This window comes from Crocodylus porosus, unplaced genomic scaffold (genome assembly GCF_001723895.1).
Source record: "Crocodylus porosus isolate Cpor-Errol unplaced genomic scaffold, CroPor_comp1, whole genome shotgun sequence".
Classification (NCBI taxonomy): Eukaryota; Metazoa; Chordata; order Crocodylia; family Crocodylidae; genus Crocodylus; species Crocodylus porosus.
The window spans coordinates 66,406,180-66,423,826 of NW_017728948.1; the positions used below are offsets into that span (position 1 = coordinate 66,406,180).

The 17,647-nt window shown below is 45.1% G+C and overlaps 1 protein-coding gene across 1 annotated transcript in view; it reads left to right on the plus strand.

The window, feature by feature from the left end:
• Window positions 1–5,547: 5,547 nt before the first annotated feature.
• The window catches only part of LOC109322083 (alcohol dehydrogenase 4-like), a 29,421-nt gene continuing 17,321 nt past the window's right edge, over window positions 5,548–17,647 (plus strand). Inside the window, exons 1-2 of the mRNA XM_019552934.1 lie at window positions 5,548–5,646; window positions 17,493–17,594. Coding sequence (XP_019408479.1) covers window positions 5,629–5,646; window positions 17,493–17,594 — 120 coding nt within the window. The 5' untranslated portion in view covers window positions 5,548–5,628. The remainder of the gene's footprint in view (window positions 5,647–17,492; window positions 17,595–17,647) is intronic.

The following is a 17,647-nucleotide window of genomic DNA, read 5'->3' on the forward strand; positions in this document are numbered from 1 at the left end:
CTCCTCCTTCTCTGTTGCTAGTGTTCCATATCTGTTCTCTAGGCAAACCACTGCACAGGGCGATGACAACTTCTTCTTGCTGCCAGAAGATACAAGCTTCCAGCTTCCACCTTTCTGGGAGCTCTGATCATTTGGTGCAGCACTCCACACTGGAGATGAAATGGGAATTCTGCCTCCTGAAGGAGAATAGCAAGGTCTTTCATTGGTGGTGAGGCTTTGGGGTGGCTATAAGTGGAGATGGGAGGCTACTCAGTTAAAGAGAAAGGCTCCTGCTCACTGGTGCCTTCCATGCGCCATAGGAAAGAAATGTACAGAGATCCTCCAACAGGACAGATAACAAAAAGGTAATTGCTGAAAGAGGGAAGAAGAAAATATACAAAGGGAAGCCAACAATGAAATATATATAATGAGAAGAGAAATGAATTGAAGAAAGATGAGGGAAAGCAAGCAAGAAAGAGAAGAGTGGGAGAATGCCAATGAGCATAGGATTCCCCAGGAGATATGGTCTCTGAATAAGACCAAGAGAAAACCCAGTCATTTTGCTAATGTTTGATCTTTATCATCTCCTGCTGCTTAGACCATCTCTGAGTAAGCCTAGTGCTGACCTGACTAGATCTCCCTGACAACAGGCCTTTGCTCAGGGCTCCATTCAGGTTGTATATGTTGTTAACAGGAACAAGCATTATGGCACATCACCAGGAAACCACAGCAGAGGCTGACTGAATTGCTCTTTCATGCCACAACTATCAACTACATTACACAGCTGTCACAGCTATAGGAAAGGCCTGACTGTAAAGATGGGGAGTCTGTTGTTGTGGATAAGAAGTCAGACATGGAAGAGTTCTGATCATTTGGTATCGTACTCCATAGTGACGGTGAAACTGGAATTCTGCATTCTGAAGAGGAAAAGCACAGTAGCTCTGCTTGGGCAAGGCTTGGGGCAGCTATAAGAGGAAGTGGGAGGTTACATGTTCCTGTCCACTGATATATTATTCCGCATGCTGAGAAGAAGTTCAATGATTCTTCAAATGCACAGGGAAAAGAAAGGTAAGTGATGAGAGAGAAAGGAAAGAAAGGTGAAATAATGTGGGGAGAAGTGGGCATGCTGGAGGAGAGGGACAGGCTGCAACTAGATCTAGACAGGTTACAGGGGTGGGTGGATGAAAACAGGATGGGATTCAATACTGACAAATGCAAGGTACTTCACCTGGGGCGGAAGAACCAGCAGCACACCTACAGGCTGGGGAATGTCCTTCTAGTCAGCACAGAGGCAGAAAAGGATCTTGGTGTCATTATTGATTCTAAAATGAACATGGGCCACCGATGTGGGGACGCGGTCAGGAAAGCTAACCACACCTTGTCATGCATCCACAGATGCATCACAAGCAGGTCCAAGGAAGTGATCCTCCTCCTCTATGCGACACTGGTCAGGTCACAGTTGGAGTACTGTGTCCCGTTCTGGGCACTGCACTTCAGGAGGAATATGGCCAGCATAGAGAGGGTTCAGAGGAGGGCCACTCGCATGATCAGAGGGCAGCGAGGCAGGCCCTATGAGAGTAGGCTATAGGACCTGAACCTGCTTAGCCTCCACAAGAGAAAGCTGAGAGGGGATCTGGTGGCCATCTACAAGCTGGCCAAGGGGGAGCAGCAGGCTATGGAAGAGTCCCTGTTCCCCGGAGCACTACTGGGAGTAACGAGGAATAACGGCCATAAGTTGACTGAGAGTAGATTCAGGCTAGATATCAGAAGGCACTACTTCACAGTCAGGGTGGTTAGGATCAGAAACCAATTTCCAAGGGAAGTGGTGCGTGCTTCTACCCTGGGGGTCTTCAAAAGGAGGCTAGATAATCACCTAGCCAGGGTCATTTGACCCCAACACTCTTTCCTGTCCATGGCAGGGGGTTGGACTTAATGATCTACTCAGGTCCCTTCCGACCCTACCTACTATGAAACTATGAAACTAAGAGTTTTAGCTGTGACTTTGGAGAAGCCACTTAGCATCTCTGTTACTGTTATTTCTCTCATCAGGAAAATGGTTTGAATAATAATAGAAGGCTGCAAAAGTAACTGAATATCTAAATGAAGAAAACAAAACAAGGATGGTACTTACCGAGAGCCGGCAGCAGCCGATGAAAGAGAAAGGAGTGCCCTGAGAGCCATGGTCCTGCAGCAGCTGCTCCATGCAGCTAGAGCAGCCCCAGAGGGCAGAAAAGGAACATGGAGAGACAGAAGTAGAAAAGTGTGGGGAGCTCAGAATGCTGAGGAGCAGGCATCTGGGAGCTCAATTAAGCTGAGAAACTGCTGCGGTGAAAAAGCCAACTGGAAGGAGAGCGGCTGAGCCCAGTTACAAGGGTATCAACTTTAAGCTACTTTCTTTTCTTTTTGTTTGCTTGGTCTGTCATGCCTTTGCCTCAATGGGCTGGCAGCATACTGAGGCAAGCAGCCAGAAACCTACCCCAATGAACATAAAGGGGAAAATCCCCAGACTGATCAATATGCCCTGGGACCAGGAGTAGACCAGGAACATCAGCCTGGGTGGGCTTTGTTTCTTTTTTGTTACATTGTTTTTTTTTCACTGGATTGTAGTACTAGAGGGCTTAACCCTCGAGTGAGACCAACTGCAAGACTCACCTGAGACTCGAGAACAAGCCCAGTAGTCCAAGTTGATTCTATTCTGTTGAGACACGTGTGAGCCTAAAATAGAAAAGAAAAGTCACCAGCTAAGACACAAGCAAATGGTGGAGTAATATCTGTGTGGTACACAGGCTGAGGTATAGGGGAGGACAGAGACCCAGAAGAGAGCTACATCGAGATATCATTGCCCAGTGGCAGTTAGAATTACCACCTCCCGAATGATATCACCTAAAGCATCAAGACATGGCAGGTGAGAGTCAGGATCGCTCCTACGGAATACAGGCAAGTGTTCATGAGACTGACAGTTAGGGCTGGGAAGGTACTCAGTAGCAGTACACATAACTTTAACCAAGCCTATACCTTACAAGCTATATTTAATCCAACTCACTGTCTGCTTTTTAGACAACAAACTAACTAGCATCCTTTTATAAATACTACATACATGGTATTTAATATTGAATATTCAATAATCTAGAGAGGTTTGGATTGAATTCTGGGGAATATGAAATACATTTAATTATATATATTGTCCCAGGGGGACACAAACGGAGATCCCAGAACACCCTCTCACGGCAGGACCCGAGGCCAGGGTGAGCTCCCGGACAAAACCAAAAGCTCTAAGGAAGGGTCTTACTTACCTTTGCAAGAAAAGCCATGCCACACTGAGAAGAGCCACCAGCACGGTTCATCAGCTGCTTTTATTTGCAGCTGGGAGCAGCACCAGTGGATGACGTCATCAAAAACTGCTGCCTGGCTGCCTGATTTAAAAGCCAGTGGCGGGGAAACAGTGGGGGCAGCAGCTAAGCCTAAGACAGGAGGCAAAGCTGCTCCCTGGTCTACTGGACTGCAGAAGCAACAGATCTGCAGGGGACCAGATGGGGACTCACCAGAAGGGTGCTGGCTCCCTTAAAGGATAAACACCCAGCTCGGCAGGGCAGCCGGGCCAAGGAGGATAGTGTCGAGGGATCCCAATGATCTCAGACACCAGAACCATGAGTGGGGTAGGCAGAAGCCTGAACCCCTACTGTTCTTTTTATTTTCTCTTTGTTTTTCTATGTTACGCTAGTATCCTGAAGGACACCCAGAGCCCAAACCAGGGAAAGCATCCCCAATTGACCCGCAGGGTTAAAAGAGGAGTGGAGACAGCTCCATCGAATGTGATGTCTCAAAGATAAGGCCAAAGCAGACATTGGGACAGGGCTGGTCCCTCACCCCATAGACACCCGGGGCAAAGAAAGACACTTAGGGTTGGGCAAGAGGGGACAAGAGCAGGAGGGAACATCAAAGAGACAAGCCAGTGATCTATCACCTGATCATCCTGAAGGCTAGCATATGGCTGGGGTGTAGGAGAGGTGGAGCCCCAAGAATGCCTGCAAGGGGCAGTGCCCGGTCCGTGAGGTTCTGCGAGGGACAGTCCCACTACTGAAAGAAAGATTAAGTCATGGCAGATGAGTATCGGGGCCTTCCTCGGGGTTGAACGCAGCCCAGCACCCAAGTCCCAGGGACATGCCCCATGGCCAGAACTTGGCATGTACTCTAAGGCTGCTAGAGATCACCTATACCAAACCAGACGGGTGCATATATCTTCATGAACACACACACATTTTAGTATCACACTGTGCTAGGTCCTGCACAGACCAGCTCTGGAAAACTTACCAGGCACAAATGCTTCTTTTTCCTTGAGAATTTGTAAAGTAATTTCAAATCCTAAGAAGAGGGCTTTAAAGTGCTTTAAGGAACTCAGATGAAAGAGAATCATATACATGAAGAATATTATCATCAATAATAAAAGGATAATTGTACATTTGTCACAGTTTAAAATGTAAACATATCAGTTAGGGCATTTTTGGTTTACAGCTTCTGGAGTTCAGAATTATATCCTGCTCCCATCTGCTTCATTGGGCACATCTACACATTCATTATGTATTATGTGCCATAATTATGGTGCATTAAGTTTAGTGCCTGTAATAGCAGGCACTAACTTAATGTGTTGTAATTGGTGCTACTGTGTGTTAGTGCAGATGGATGCTTTTTGTGATGTTAATGCACATTAGACTAAGTCTACTGTGCATTAGTGCATTAGCACATTTTTGCCAGCCTTGCTAATGCACAGTACACTTAGTCTTCTGAGCATTAAGTGTCTCATGTAGACACATTCATTGAGAATAAGCTCAGGCCCAGAATTTCTTTCAGTGACGTCAGCACTACATGGAGAGAGCCAAATTTCAAAGTGTGGTCATTAATAGAATCAATCTGGATTTTACAAAAAGTTATACCGAATTAAGGTTTATATTGCTAGTTGCTACATTCACTAATGCTAACACAGTCTAAAAGAAACAATTTAAATCAATGAACATTAAGGTTAGAACTATATCCTTCACTGCACTAATTGCCCACTGAAATGATGTGTTCAAGAGACCCTAAAAATTATCACTAAAGGTTTTATTTTAGCACTGGGGACCTGTCTGGCAATTGTTTTGAAAATTAATAAGACTCAGAATTATTTTTGTGATTCCACTGTAACTAATGGCTTCACACTACATTTAATTTTGGTTGGTTTGTCAAAAGGATACTATAATTTGGCTGTGAGGAACAGCAATAAATCAAGTCCCTTCCTGTCTTATGCTTGTTAATTGGCATTTATTGGTTAAGGTAAAGTAGGTAATGTTAAACAGTTCCTTTTGTAAGCAAAAATATTGACCATCCCAAGCAAACAGAAGACTGAGTAAATCAAAAAGGGTGAGGCAGAGAGACCGGAGAGCTGAAATGGGAGGAAGGTAAAGTACTAAAGGGAGGAGGGGAGAGAGCTGCTGAGATGTGAGGGGGAAGGGAAGTGGAGTGAGGGAAATTCTAGCTGTTATTTAATCCAATGTAGGCAGTACCCAGAACACAGACTTATCTGGGCAGCAGCTGGCAAGTTGCTAGCACTACTGCTCTGAACAGGACGCTCCAAGATCAGACTCTCTCGAGAGACACGCTAGGGAGGGGAAGAAGATGAGCACCTTAGGCAAAGTAAGACAATGGTGTGTTTGCTTGTTGTTCGACTAATTCTCCTGTCTCTCTGCAGTATAGGCATATCTCCCAGAAGTGTTGTTTAAGTGTCACATGCTGTGCTCTTCCTCTGCAGCAGTGATACGGTGGAGTTGCACAGACAACTAATTCAGGGTGTTCTAAGAATCCTCATCTCTCTGGAGGAGAATACTGTTAGCACAAGAAAAGGAGAGAACCTTTTGGCTCCCTTGATGCCAATGGGAGCTTTGGGAGATTACTAACCAAACAACAGAATAGAGAGTAGCAGGGTCAGGCTGAGAGCAATACTCCAAGGCTGTGAAGTGGGGTCTGGGCACTGTTGTGCAGCAGGGGCATTTCTGAAATTAAAATGCACCAGATAGTGTTTTATTTTAAATCAATTTTTAAAATATTGGATCAAGACAAAATGCAATAAGTAAAAGAATAAAGCATGATCCCATCAAATATTCTGCTCCGAAGTGTATAGTGGTTTACCTGTTATTCCCTGTAACTCTTTACTATTCTCTGTACTCGGGGCAGAAATGTAGCTGTGAATGTTAATAGGAATTTGAGTATATGCATGTTAGAGAAGTGAGTTTAAGAAGAGTACATGAGACACAATCAGTATTTATTTCAGTATTGGTTAATAGGACTTTTTCAGTGTTGGTGATATATTCCAGTCTGGGCACACTGACATGTGACATTTACCTGTGCAGTTGACTAATTAGATGAGCAATAAACATCTGGGTGTCTACATGTGCAACCCTATTAAGCTAATGGAAATTAATTTACACCACAGCAGGATAGTACTTGTAAATACAAGTAAATACAAGTTCTATCCTGCTGCGGGGTAAAAACCCCTGCAGCAGCACATTTATAGACACTGGAGGGGCTGGCTGGGGCACAGGGATGCTTGAGTGCAGGGGCTACCTGCAGGCTAGCCCCGTGCTGAAGCACCCTCATAGCAGAGGGTTTGGCTGGGACATAGGTTGAGCTGGGGGGCTGGCAGGGTGACTCCTGGGGCCCCCTGCCAGCTGGGGCTGCTCTTCCCCATCTCAGTGTGCTGCGATCCCAGGCACATGTGCAGATGTGCACCTAACAGCTCTAGAACAATAAGTTTTGGTGCTTATTGCTGTGCATTAGTAAGCACGTGTAGATGTGCCCCCTAAAAAGCAAGATTACCTAGAACTTCAGGTTTGCCCAAAATCTGCTCAATGCACCCAAGCAAGAAGCAAGGCAACCAGGGCTTGAAATAGGCCCATAAATTAGAGAAAAATCACTGGAGTGCACAGCATCCCAGCCATGCCCACTTCAGTCTGATCTCACCTCCAAAATATCACTCCCCTCCCAGCCTAAGATAGCACCTTATACAACTTAACAGCCCCAAAAGGGACAAGATCATAGACCATAATCTGGCCTAAATTAAAAATGTTTCTTGCTCCAAAAGATCACATACTCTAAGGGCTTGATTGTACAAATATATATACTCTTCTTTGGCAAACCCTCACAGTCAAGGATGATGGACAGACTCTACTTCAGCTTGGACATGCATTTCCATGTGGGGTGGATAGCACTGGAATCTTGATTTAGTCTGCAACATGCTGCTTCTGCTGCTCCCACTTTTCCATCTGCTATTGTTGTCATGCATTTTCAAAGTACTGAGATCCCTGCAGCAGACTCTTCCTCCATTTGGGGCAGTCCTGGGCAATAGTTTCCCACAAGCTGAAATCAATATTGAATTTTTTTAAGTTGCTCTTGCCTGAAGTGACATGCTTGAAGTGCTTTCTCTGTCCTACTCTTGAGCATCTGTCTTGGCTGAGCTGGAAGAATAAAACTGGTTTTGGGAGTCTCAAGTTAGATATCCAGATGATGTGGCAAGCCCAGGGAAGCTGATGTCAGTCAGATGATCATCACCTCAATGCTCATGGTATTTGCTTGCAAAAGGACGCTAATGTTGGTGCATCTGTCTCCCCACTGGATTTGAAGGGTCTTCCGTAGGCAGCGTTAATGTCGCTTCTCCAACAACTTTAGATGTCTCCTGTACATTGTCCACGTCTTAGTTCTGTACAGCAACGTAGGGATCGTGACTGCTTGATAAACCAGGTGCTTGGTTTCAGATTCAATGTCATGATCTTCAAACACCTGTTTCTTCAGACATCCAAAGGCTGCACTTACACATTTGAGACGACATTGATTTCTTCGTCAACGCCAGCCTTCTGAGAAACAGAGCTTCTGAGGTACAAGAAATACTCAACATTCTCCAGAATCTCAACATGGATCTGGATTACTGGAGCTGGGGACTGTTCATTAGGATCTTGTTGGTGGAGGACTGTAGTCTTCTGAATGCCAACCATCAGTCCTATTTTCTTGTATGCCTCAGTAAAGACATTGACGATTGTCTGAAGGTCTGCTTCCGAGTGAGCACACACTACACAATCATTAGCGTACTGGAGCTCAGTGATTGAGGTTGGGGTGATTTCGGCTCAGAGTCTGCTGAGGTTAAACAGCTTACCATCCATTTGGTAGTTTAACTCCACTTAGCCGGAAGCTTGATGGTAGCATCATGGCAAGGAATATTGAGAAGAGTGTTGGAGTGATGACACAGCCTTGCTTAACTCCTGTTTTACCCTCAAAGGAATCTGTAATAGATCCATTACTGAGAACCACAGCTTGCATACTGTCATGGAGCAGGCAGAGAATGGTTACAAATTTCAGTGAGCAGGCAGAGAATGGTGACAAATTTCAGTAAGCATCCATACTTCAGAAGGATCTTCCACAACATTTCTCGGCTGACAGAATCAAAAGCTTTCATGAGGTCAAAGAAGGCCATGTAGAGAGGCTTATGTTGTTCCCACCAGCCTTTGGCTGTGCATTATAGCCCCAGGTCCCAAGCCATGTGCACCACGCAGCTGGGCAACATCCCCAGCCCCACCCCTACCCAACTCCTTCCCTATGGGGTCTTCAATTACCCCCTCCCCCAGACATATCTGCAGGAGCTGCTTTCCAGGCTGCTTAGTGGCCATGGCACCCCCTGCCTGACCACCCTCCTCCTGGCTTCCCCCAGCCTCTTGTCTGCCAGCCTGCAGAGAGCTTTTTGCAAAAGAGCTAAATCCATGCATTTCTCCATTAACTGTGGATTTTTCATTCTTTCTTGGGTAAAATGGAAAATACGTAGGTTTTTTCCATTTTTCTGTGGGAAATGGAAAACCCGGATCCCTGTTCATCAGAGTTACCTCTGCTTATTTCACAACTAACCTTCCCTAAAGATCAGTCCATTATCTACTACCTGTGGATATGCTGGGTAGCTTGTAAACTTATCAGTGCACTATGGATCAAGATGTGACTTGAAACCAGATTTTAATAAGGGTATGAACAAACATGACATTTGGAGCAGTACAGCTCTGCCATTGCATCAACATGATTTGAAACAGAGCACTCAGGCAAGTAAAATTACTCAGATAAACAAATGTGTATAGGATAAGAATCTAAAACAGGAGTGGGCAAAATGTGGTCCATGGGCCAGATGCGGCCCACCAAGCCATTTTATCCAGCCCCTAAAAAATTTAGAAAACTAGTATTTATCTGCTCCTGGTTGCCTGTCAAAGATGACAGGAGCCAGGGGCAGCAGGACCCAGGTGGAGCCAACAGCAGGATGCAGGCAGCCCAGTCCCACCCCAGCCCCAACCATTTCCCTGTCTTCCTGCCCCTGCACTGCTCCACACCATGTGGCTCATGGCTGCATCACCAGACTGGGGAGCACAGGGCCGCTCCAGTACTGGGTGCGTTTGTGAGAATGTTTTAGATGCTTGCTTTTTAGAATATAATTTGGTATTTTTCTGGTTTGAAGATGGCAAAGCCGCTAGCTGAAAGGAGGACTTTCAGGGGAAAGGGGAGGGACTTCTGGTGGCAAAAGTCAGGGGTTAGGGGGTGGAACTTCTGGTCACAAGATGGTGCCTAGGGGGCAGGGCACTTGTCAAGGGGCAGGGCTACCCATGCAGCCCTTGGCAGCTTGCAAAAATTCAGTAAGTGGCTCTCCGCCCAAAACAATTGCCTGCCCCAATCTAAAACATACATACACAGGGCAAAACCAGAGGAATCCATTTCCTTATTTTTCCGTAACTTATAAACTTATCAGTGCACTATGGATCAAGATGTGACTGAAACCAAATTTTAATAAGGTTATGGACAAACATTACAAACACCCTGGTAGCACTAAAAAGTGAGTGTCCAGCTATTCAAGTCACCTACAGCGCCACAAAAATGGTGGATCTGTCATTCATTTTTCAAAGGGAAACGCATCTGTACCTTTACACTTTGTAACACCACAGGTGATGTGTGGGCACTTACACATTGTATGACAGGGAGTCTCTTTCCAAGGGGGAGGGAGAGAGAGCAACTAACTCTGGGAGCCCACACAGCCATAGTGAGCTGTCACAGAACCTTGCTCGGACCCTGCTGCTAGAGACAGTGTGATGAAGACAAAGAGAACAGCTCTCCTCCCACCCCTTCACCACAGCAGGTGGCTGTGGGGTCTGGCAAAGCTGTTTTTTCATTCATGTCAATATTTAGAGGTCTGTGAAACATGCTTTTTGAGGAAAGCATGAATGAACTAGAATTATTTAGTCTGTAGAAGAGAAGATTGAGGGGATTTAACAACAGTCTTCAAGTATCTGAATGGCAATTGTAAGGAAAGAGTTGACAGATTATTCTCTGTGGTCACAGGGGGCAGGACAAGGAGCAACAGTGCAACGGTCTTAAATTACAGCAAGGGAAATTTAGGTTGGACATGAAGAACTTTCTCACTATAGTGGATAGTCAAGCATTGGAACAGATTACATAGAGAGGCTGTAGAATCTACATACTTGGAATTTTAAATGCATGTTAGATAAACACTTGTCTAGGATAGGTTAGACAGGAACAATCCTTTCTTGAGCACAGGGCTGGACTAGATGACCCCCTGAAGTGCCTTTCAACTGTATTTTTCTATAATGCTTTGCTCCCGTAAGTGGAGAAAAATAGCATAAAACTACTAGACTAGAACCTAATATACAGTCAAATTCAACCTTAAGATTGAGGCATTTCTTGCACGGAGAAGAAAGATGACGACAGAGCTAGTAACATCAGCAGATTCTGTGGATGTAGAGGGAACTTGGAAGTGAACCAGCAATTGAGTTATTTCCTTCCCCATGGTCACATTAGAACTGTGCTGCCCTTTAGACCTAGGCTGCTATTGGCTCTTCCCCTTCTTTAACTGGTAGTGCTTACCAGGTATAAAAGAGAGTTAATGCTGCTTCTTCAGCAGTGTTTCAGCTACAGAGCTTTGTGCAATAAAAGGGATTCCATTTGAACTGCAGGATCTTGGATCTTTATTAGAAGAGCCGTGTGATCTGTGCTGCTGCTTGTACCCATGAGGCACATCGTGTGCTCAGAGCTACTGCAAATTTCTCCCAGCACATCAAGCTTCCTGGTGTCACCTTCTAAATCATCCCCACTATCACTTGTGTTCCAGTCCGCAGGAACCTATGGGTTGTTACGTCTTTGCTTTTATTGGGGGGGGGGCGGGGAGAGAAAAAATAACCCCATTTGTATGGATGTTTATGTGGATCTAGTTATTTGAGGCCAGAGGTTGCCAGCACATAGCCCATCATGGGAACATGGCCTTTCCTGCCAGTCACATATATAGCCTTCTAGGTTCTGCAGTCATTCAGGTACGTTGATCGTGCCAGTCTCCCATTCCTGGTTTGGCATACAGCTTCAGGGACAGGATTTGGTTCTCACCTGTTGTATTCTTCTTGATGATTGCCTTCCTGGTGGCCACCCATATACCTTGCTGCAAATGACTGACCTCTGGCCGACTAATGGTTGAGGCCCAATCAAAGTAATCTGGGCATTCTTCCTTTCTGTCCCTTGCATACTGGTTCCCTGATATTGTTACTCAAAAACTGTCTCTGTTTTTTTCTCAATTGCTGACCCTCACTGGTAAACACCTCATATAACCTTGACCTGAAGCAGCTTGGAAGGTGGCCTTCTGCCACTGTTTTGTGTGGCTGCTGGATGGTTGCACCCAGACTGTCTCTCCTATGTGGAGAGGCCTCAGGTTTCTAGCTCCTCCAATATGTTGCTTGTCTGTCTTGCCATTCTGTTAGCAGCCTCTGTGTTTTGTCTTTTTTTCCTTTATCTGGTTGCAGTAGGTTGACCTTCATATGAAGTAGTGTCCTGGTTCTTTACTCCATCAGTGTCTAGGATGGGCTACAATCAAGTCCCTGCAAGGGGGTATTGCAATGTTCCAACAAAGCTAGATAAGGATTGTATCCAGTACTTTTTGCCCTTTCCATGAGTCTTTTGGCTGTCTTGACAGCTGATTCTGCCTTCCCAGTGCTCTGTGACTACCCTGGGAAAGACATCTTGTATTCAAACTCCTATTTACTAAATCTTTTGAATTCCTCTGCTATATACTGTGGCCCTTTGTCTGAATACAGGGTACTGGGCATGCCATACCTGGCAAAGTATGCCTTCAGCTTCCTGATCACGGTTCTTGCTTGCATGTCTTCTAGAAGTCCAGCTCCCAAAAATAAGAGAAATAATATACTGCGACCATATAGTTTCTATCACTGAACACAAATAGGTATGTCCCAACCTTTTCCCAAAGTCACACTGGGATCTCATCAGGTTGTAGTGTCTCCTTCTGTTGCTTGTCTCCCTCTCCATGCTTTTTGCACACCTCACAGTACTCCATAGATGTCCTTGTCTGGGAATTCCTGCCAGGCCAGTAGACACTCCAGAGCTTGCTACAGGCATATGTCTCAATCCCATGTGCAAAGCATATAGTCTTTTCATGATCTCCTTTCTCAAATTGATAGGGATTACAGTTCTGTCACTTTTAAACAAGATTTCATCTTGGGTACACAGCTCATATCTAACCTGCCAGCACAGAATGATTTCCAGGGGCACTTGTCCCTTGTGGTATGGCCACGCCTAGAGTACAATTTGTATCACGGTCTGTAGCCATCCAGTTTTGTATTCTCTCATATTATCTACAGGCTCCCTTTGGAGATATGGAAATATTATTGTGCATTGATAGATTTGATCTCATGTTGCATGAAGTCACATGTGCTGTACTCTGGAAGGCAGGCCCTGCTCAGAGTATCTGCTACTAGCACCAACTTCCCTGGACAGTACCTGATGCAATGAAGTCTCTACAGTATGTGCTGGAGTTGCTGTGGTGTATACAGGACTGGCTTCTTCATAATGCTTTCCAATGGCTTGGGATCAGACCGCACATCCACCTTCTGTCCAAAGGTGAACTGGTGGAAGCGCTCCATTCCAAAGAGCACAGCCAGAAGTCCCTTTTCTATTTCAGCACACCCTTTTTCTGTATGTGTCAAGGCCTGGCTTGTAAATGCTATGAGTTGCTGGTTCTGCATTAATGCTGCTCCTAGGCTTCCTTCCAAAGCATGACACTGTAGTAGCTGTAGTTGCTCTACTGAGCTGTAATACTTCAAGAATGGTGCCTCACTTAAGACTTTCTTTATCTTTCCAAATGCCTGCTCCTGGGCTTCTGACCAGTCCTGTGCTGTCTCCTTATGTGATAGCCACCTCAAAAGTTCACAAGCCTCTAACAAGATGTGCACAGAATCTGTGAAGATGGTTAGCCATACCTATAAATCACAGGACTCCCTTCACATCTTGTGGTCTGGGCATTTCCTGTATGGCTCTCAGTTTCTCAGGGTCAGGCCAAAATCCTACCAAGGTCAGGTGTCCAATGTAAGTGACTGCAGGCCTCCTCAGCTTCAGCTTGTCTGAGTTCAGCTTAACATTCTCCTCCCTGCATCTGTTTTGGAGCTGTGGCAGCTTAGCATCATGGTTTCTTGGTTACTTAGCATCATGGCATCATGGTTACTACTGCCATGCCCACACTCAGGGTGTCATCTGCTGCAATCCAGGTTCCTGAAAGTCCCTCTAGTACCCAATTCACTTTGTGTTGAAACACCTGTGGGGAAGGACTGATGCCCATGGGCATTTGTGCCCAGTGATTTCTGCCAAAGGGGGTTGCAAAGATTGTCAGATGGCTTGAGGACTCATCTAGCTCAATATACCAAAACCCATTTTTTACATCACAAACCATAACCACTTTTTCCCTTGATAGTTCAGGCAGTATGTCCTTGAGATGGGCAATGAATAATTTCTTTTCAGTGCCCTATTCAGAAGTTTTGGATTTATATAGCTCCTCGATTTGCCAAGCAGTTTTCTTACCACTACCAGGGCCCTGATCCAGTCAGTACTAATTTCCATGAGTATAATAATGCCCCTTCTTGTTAGTTCCTGTTTGAGTGGCTGCATCAGGGCTAGTGGCACTCTTTGTTTCAGCAGTCATACAGGCTGCACTTGTGAGACTATTTCTAGCTTCATCTTTCCCTCTAGGTGCCCACCTCCTTCAGATACATCTCCATAAAACATCTGGAAAGGATCATGCTGTGCTTCCTCCCTCTTGTCTCCTGTGGAAGATATTCTGCTGTTGCACTAAGATCCGGCCTATGGCTTGCAATGCTTGACTGCCTAACAGTGGGCAGCATTCCTCATTGTCAACCACTATGAATTCCACATGGTATTGTTCTCTGTCCCATGGATTTTGTATTGATAATCTGCATTTCCCCATAGGTTGTTTAGTTGTTTGATGGTACATCACCATACCATATAATACCACCAGTATCTGCTCACTTCAATATGATATCACTGCTGAGTAGTTCTGCAGGAATTATATTGCAGCTGGCTCCACAATCAAACTGGAATCTGACTGGCTGCTGCTCCACTAACAGCTATATACCTGATGGCTGTTTAATAGCTTTCTTCTGTAGCATATGTCTGTTCAGAGTATTTGAATCTGCTAAAGTCACAAAGAAGACCTCATCTTCCTGTGAGAAATGTGACTGTTCTCCCCTACTGCATGTATTCTGGCTTTAGGTCTCTTGGGGTTGGTAAGGCACTGACAGATACAAAATGATACTGTTTCCCACAGCCTGGGCATCTTTGCCCATAAACTGAGCACTTTTCTTTTTGTCTTGCATGTTGCTTTCTGCAGTACTAACACTGGAGCCTGGGGACTGCACTCTCAGTTGGCCTATCTTTGTTCTGACTCCTGTGTCCCTGTAAATTGACATTGTTATCTGTTCCGTGCCAGCAATTGTTTTGGTTCTTTCCTTAAATAATTCAGCTTCTTGTGACATTTGGATGCACTTGTCCAGAATCAGATCACCCTCTCTTAACAATCTCTCCCTTAGCTTGGGATCAGATGTCCTACAAATCATTCCATCTCTAATAAGGGAGTTCATTAGGTTCCAAAAATTACATGTGGATGCCAATGTTTTAAGCTCTGGAACATAATTATCTATTCTTTCTTCTGAATCCTGATTCCAAATAAAACAATACATTTCCACAGTCTCATTTCTTCTGTGGTCACAGTATTTATCAAAAGCCTTCATCAGCTGTTCTAATGTATTGGTCCCCTCTCATAAAAGTATTGTGCTCATTTCTCTACCCTTTTGTCTCAAGGAGTTAATTGAAAAGGCTTCTCATAATTTTCTCATCATTGTTTGCCATGGTCAGTTGTGTGTAAAAGGATAGCTTTGCCCTCCATTGCTTCCCTGATGCTGCTAGATTCTTTGACTGGAAATCTAAATGTGCAGAGATCTGAGTTTCTCCATGCTTACTGCCCTTTTTGCTTTGTGGGTGATGTTTTAAATCGCACGCTCTTCACTGTGGTTCTCATCTGCTGCCACCATGTTTAATGTGCAGAACTCTGTACAATAATAAAGGGGTCCATTTGGATTGCAAGAACTTCGATCTTTATTAGAAGAACCATGTGCTTGGTGCTGCTGCTTGCAACCATAAGTTGCAGTGTGTGCTTCGTGCTATTGTGAAATTCTCCAAGCACACTGAGCTTCCTCATTGTGGCAGGCTCACAATCACTGCAGTAGTGATGTCGTGCCCTGCCTGTTTGACTTTTGCACACCAGGGTCTACCTACCCACCATGACTTTTTGTTTTCTGAGGTTTTATCCGGGAGGTATAATCCAGTGGTCTCCCTCAGACCCCAGGTGACTCTGTTAGTGCTTCCTCCTCCCCAACACCCCATCCCTTTCCACTCAGGTGGTACAGATCTGGCCTCAGTGGTATCCTGGCACAATGAGGGTACTGTTTCACCCCTGCATTAGTGCCTGGTCTGCTGGCTGCCAGCAGGAATATGGGTGTGGTTTTGCAGGATAACAGAATGATAACTAAACAATATTTTAAATCAAACAGTTGGGACAATGCAATGCATAGCGCAACGATGGCCACTGTGCCCAATGCTTTCAGTGCCTGGGACTTCTCAAAGCAGGGTTTACTCAGTTCTCATGCAGTCCCACACTGGAACTGAGCCTTGAGCCAGCTAGCACCTAGCCATGCATCAAAGTGTCCCATGGATCATGTCTTCATGCCCAAATGACACCCACAGCTCAAGTAACTCCCTGCTGGTAGCTGTGGTTACACAGTTGCTCAGGTGGGATTAGTGGGCTTAAAAGGGTCCCAAGAGGGGTCCTACCCCCTGTAGGCTGTGGCAGGACCCACCAGGCTGCCCTCTCTCAACCCCACCTGACAGGAATCACTGCAAGTGGGTGTAAGCAGGATCAGATGTAAGTTCCCTGGTCCATCAGCCACCACTCCTCCACTGCTACCAGGGCTGCTTCTCTCCTGTGCTGAACCAATCTCAGCATCATGGGGCTAACTGGGGGTTTCTGCCCTGGGGTGAGTCTCCAGTTCCTGAGCAGTAGACAAATGCATGTGCAAGCCCTCCCTGGATGCTTCAACAGTTGGCAGGCAAGCACCACTTTACTGGACAAACTCCTTCAGTGGGATCACACTGGCTCTTCTCCTGTTGTGGGGGGAGTTTCCACTTTTGCTGCTGGTGCTGCCTCTCTCTTCCCCCCAGCTTTGGCTCCCAGGCTCCTTTTACATACAAAGCCTCCAGTAGCCAGACCAACTGGTAGGGCTTCTTTTGGCTGTATGATGCCAGCCAACTTGTCCTCAGACCACCACATAGATGACAACACCACCACAAGTGAGATGTAAACCTGCCACACTGGTGTCACCCTCCAAATCATCCCCACTACCGTGTGTATTCCAACCTGCAGGAACCTGCAGGTCATTACAAGCAGCAAGTTCCCCATGGATTTTCACATGAAAGCCAGATGTCCCAAGACAAAGATAAGATGAAGAGTGCCAAGTCCTGGCTTCCCGCCCAAAAATGTCCCGCATACCTCACAGCCCTGGGGTTGTTGAGAGTCAGACGTAAGAGACTGACTTGCGTCCACACAGCATGCACAATCTAGGGATTTTCTGTTTAATTTAGTTTTTTTTTCAATTACATAGCAAAGAGGAACAGGCAGCCCTGTTAGATTTGGGTCACAGTAGTTATGATGTCTCTAAGAATAAACACCTCTGCTATTATTTAACAAAAATATTTGGGAAGGAAACAAAAAGGAAAAATAAATAAATTAAAATTAAAAGCATTATCTAAACACTGCAGATGATGACTTGGTGTCTGATTTGGAAACTCACAACTTACTTCTCAAATACACTTTCCCCGCAAAGTTTGCCATAGGCCTCAAATTCAAGCTGTTTTAAGATAGCATGTTGCCCAATTCTGATTTCATTTACAAGACATTTTAATTTATGAAACACCAAAGACTTAAATGGAGTTACTTAAAATTCTCACCAAGGTAAATATAATCAGGATCAGACTCCCTAATTATTTTTGTAATGCACTGTAAATAAAGTAATATAATATGTTGGATGTGTTGACTTCATTCCCAGGTTATTAAATGCAAGGCAGCCATTGCCTGGGAAGCAGGAAAACCTTTTTCTATTGAGGAAGTTGAAGTTGCCCCACCTAAGAATCATGAAATTCGAGTAAAGGTAAGTTATCTAGATTTGCACTAAGGTTAAACTGGGGTAATTCAGTAGTTTGA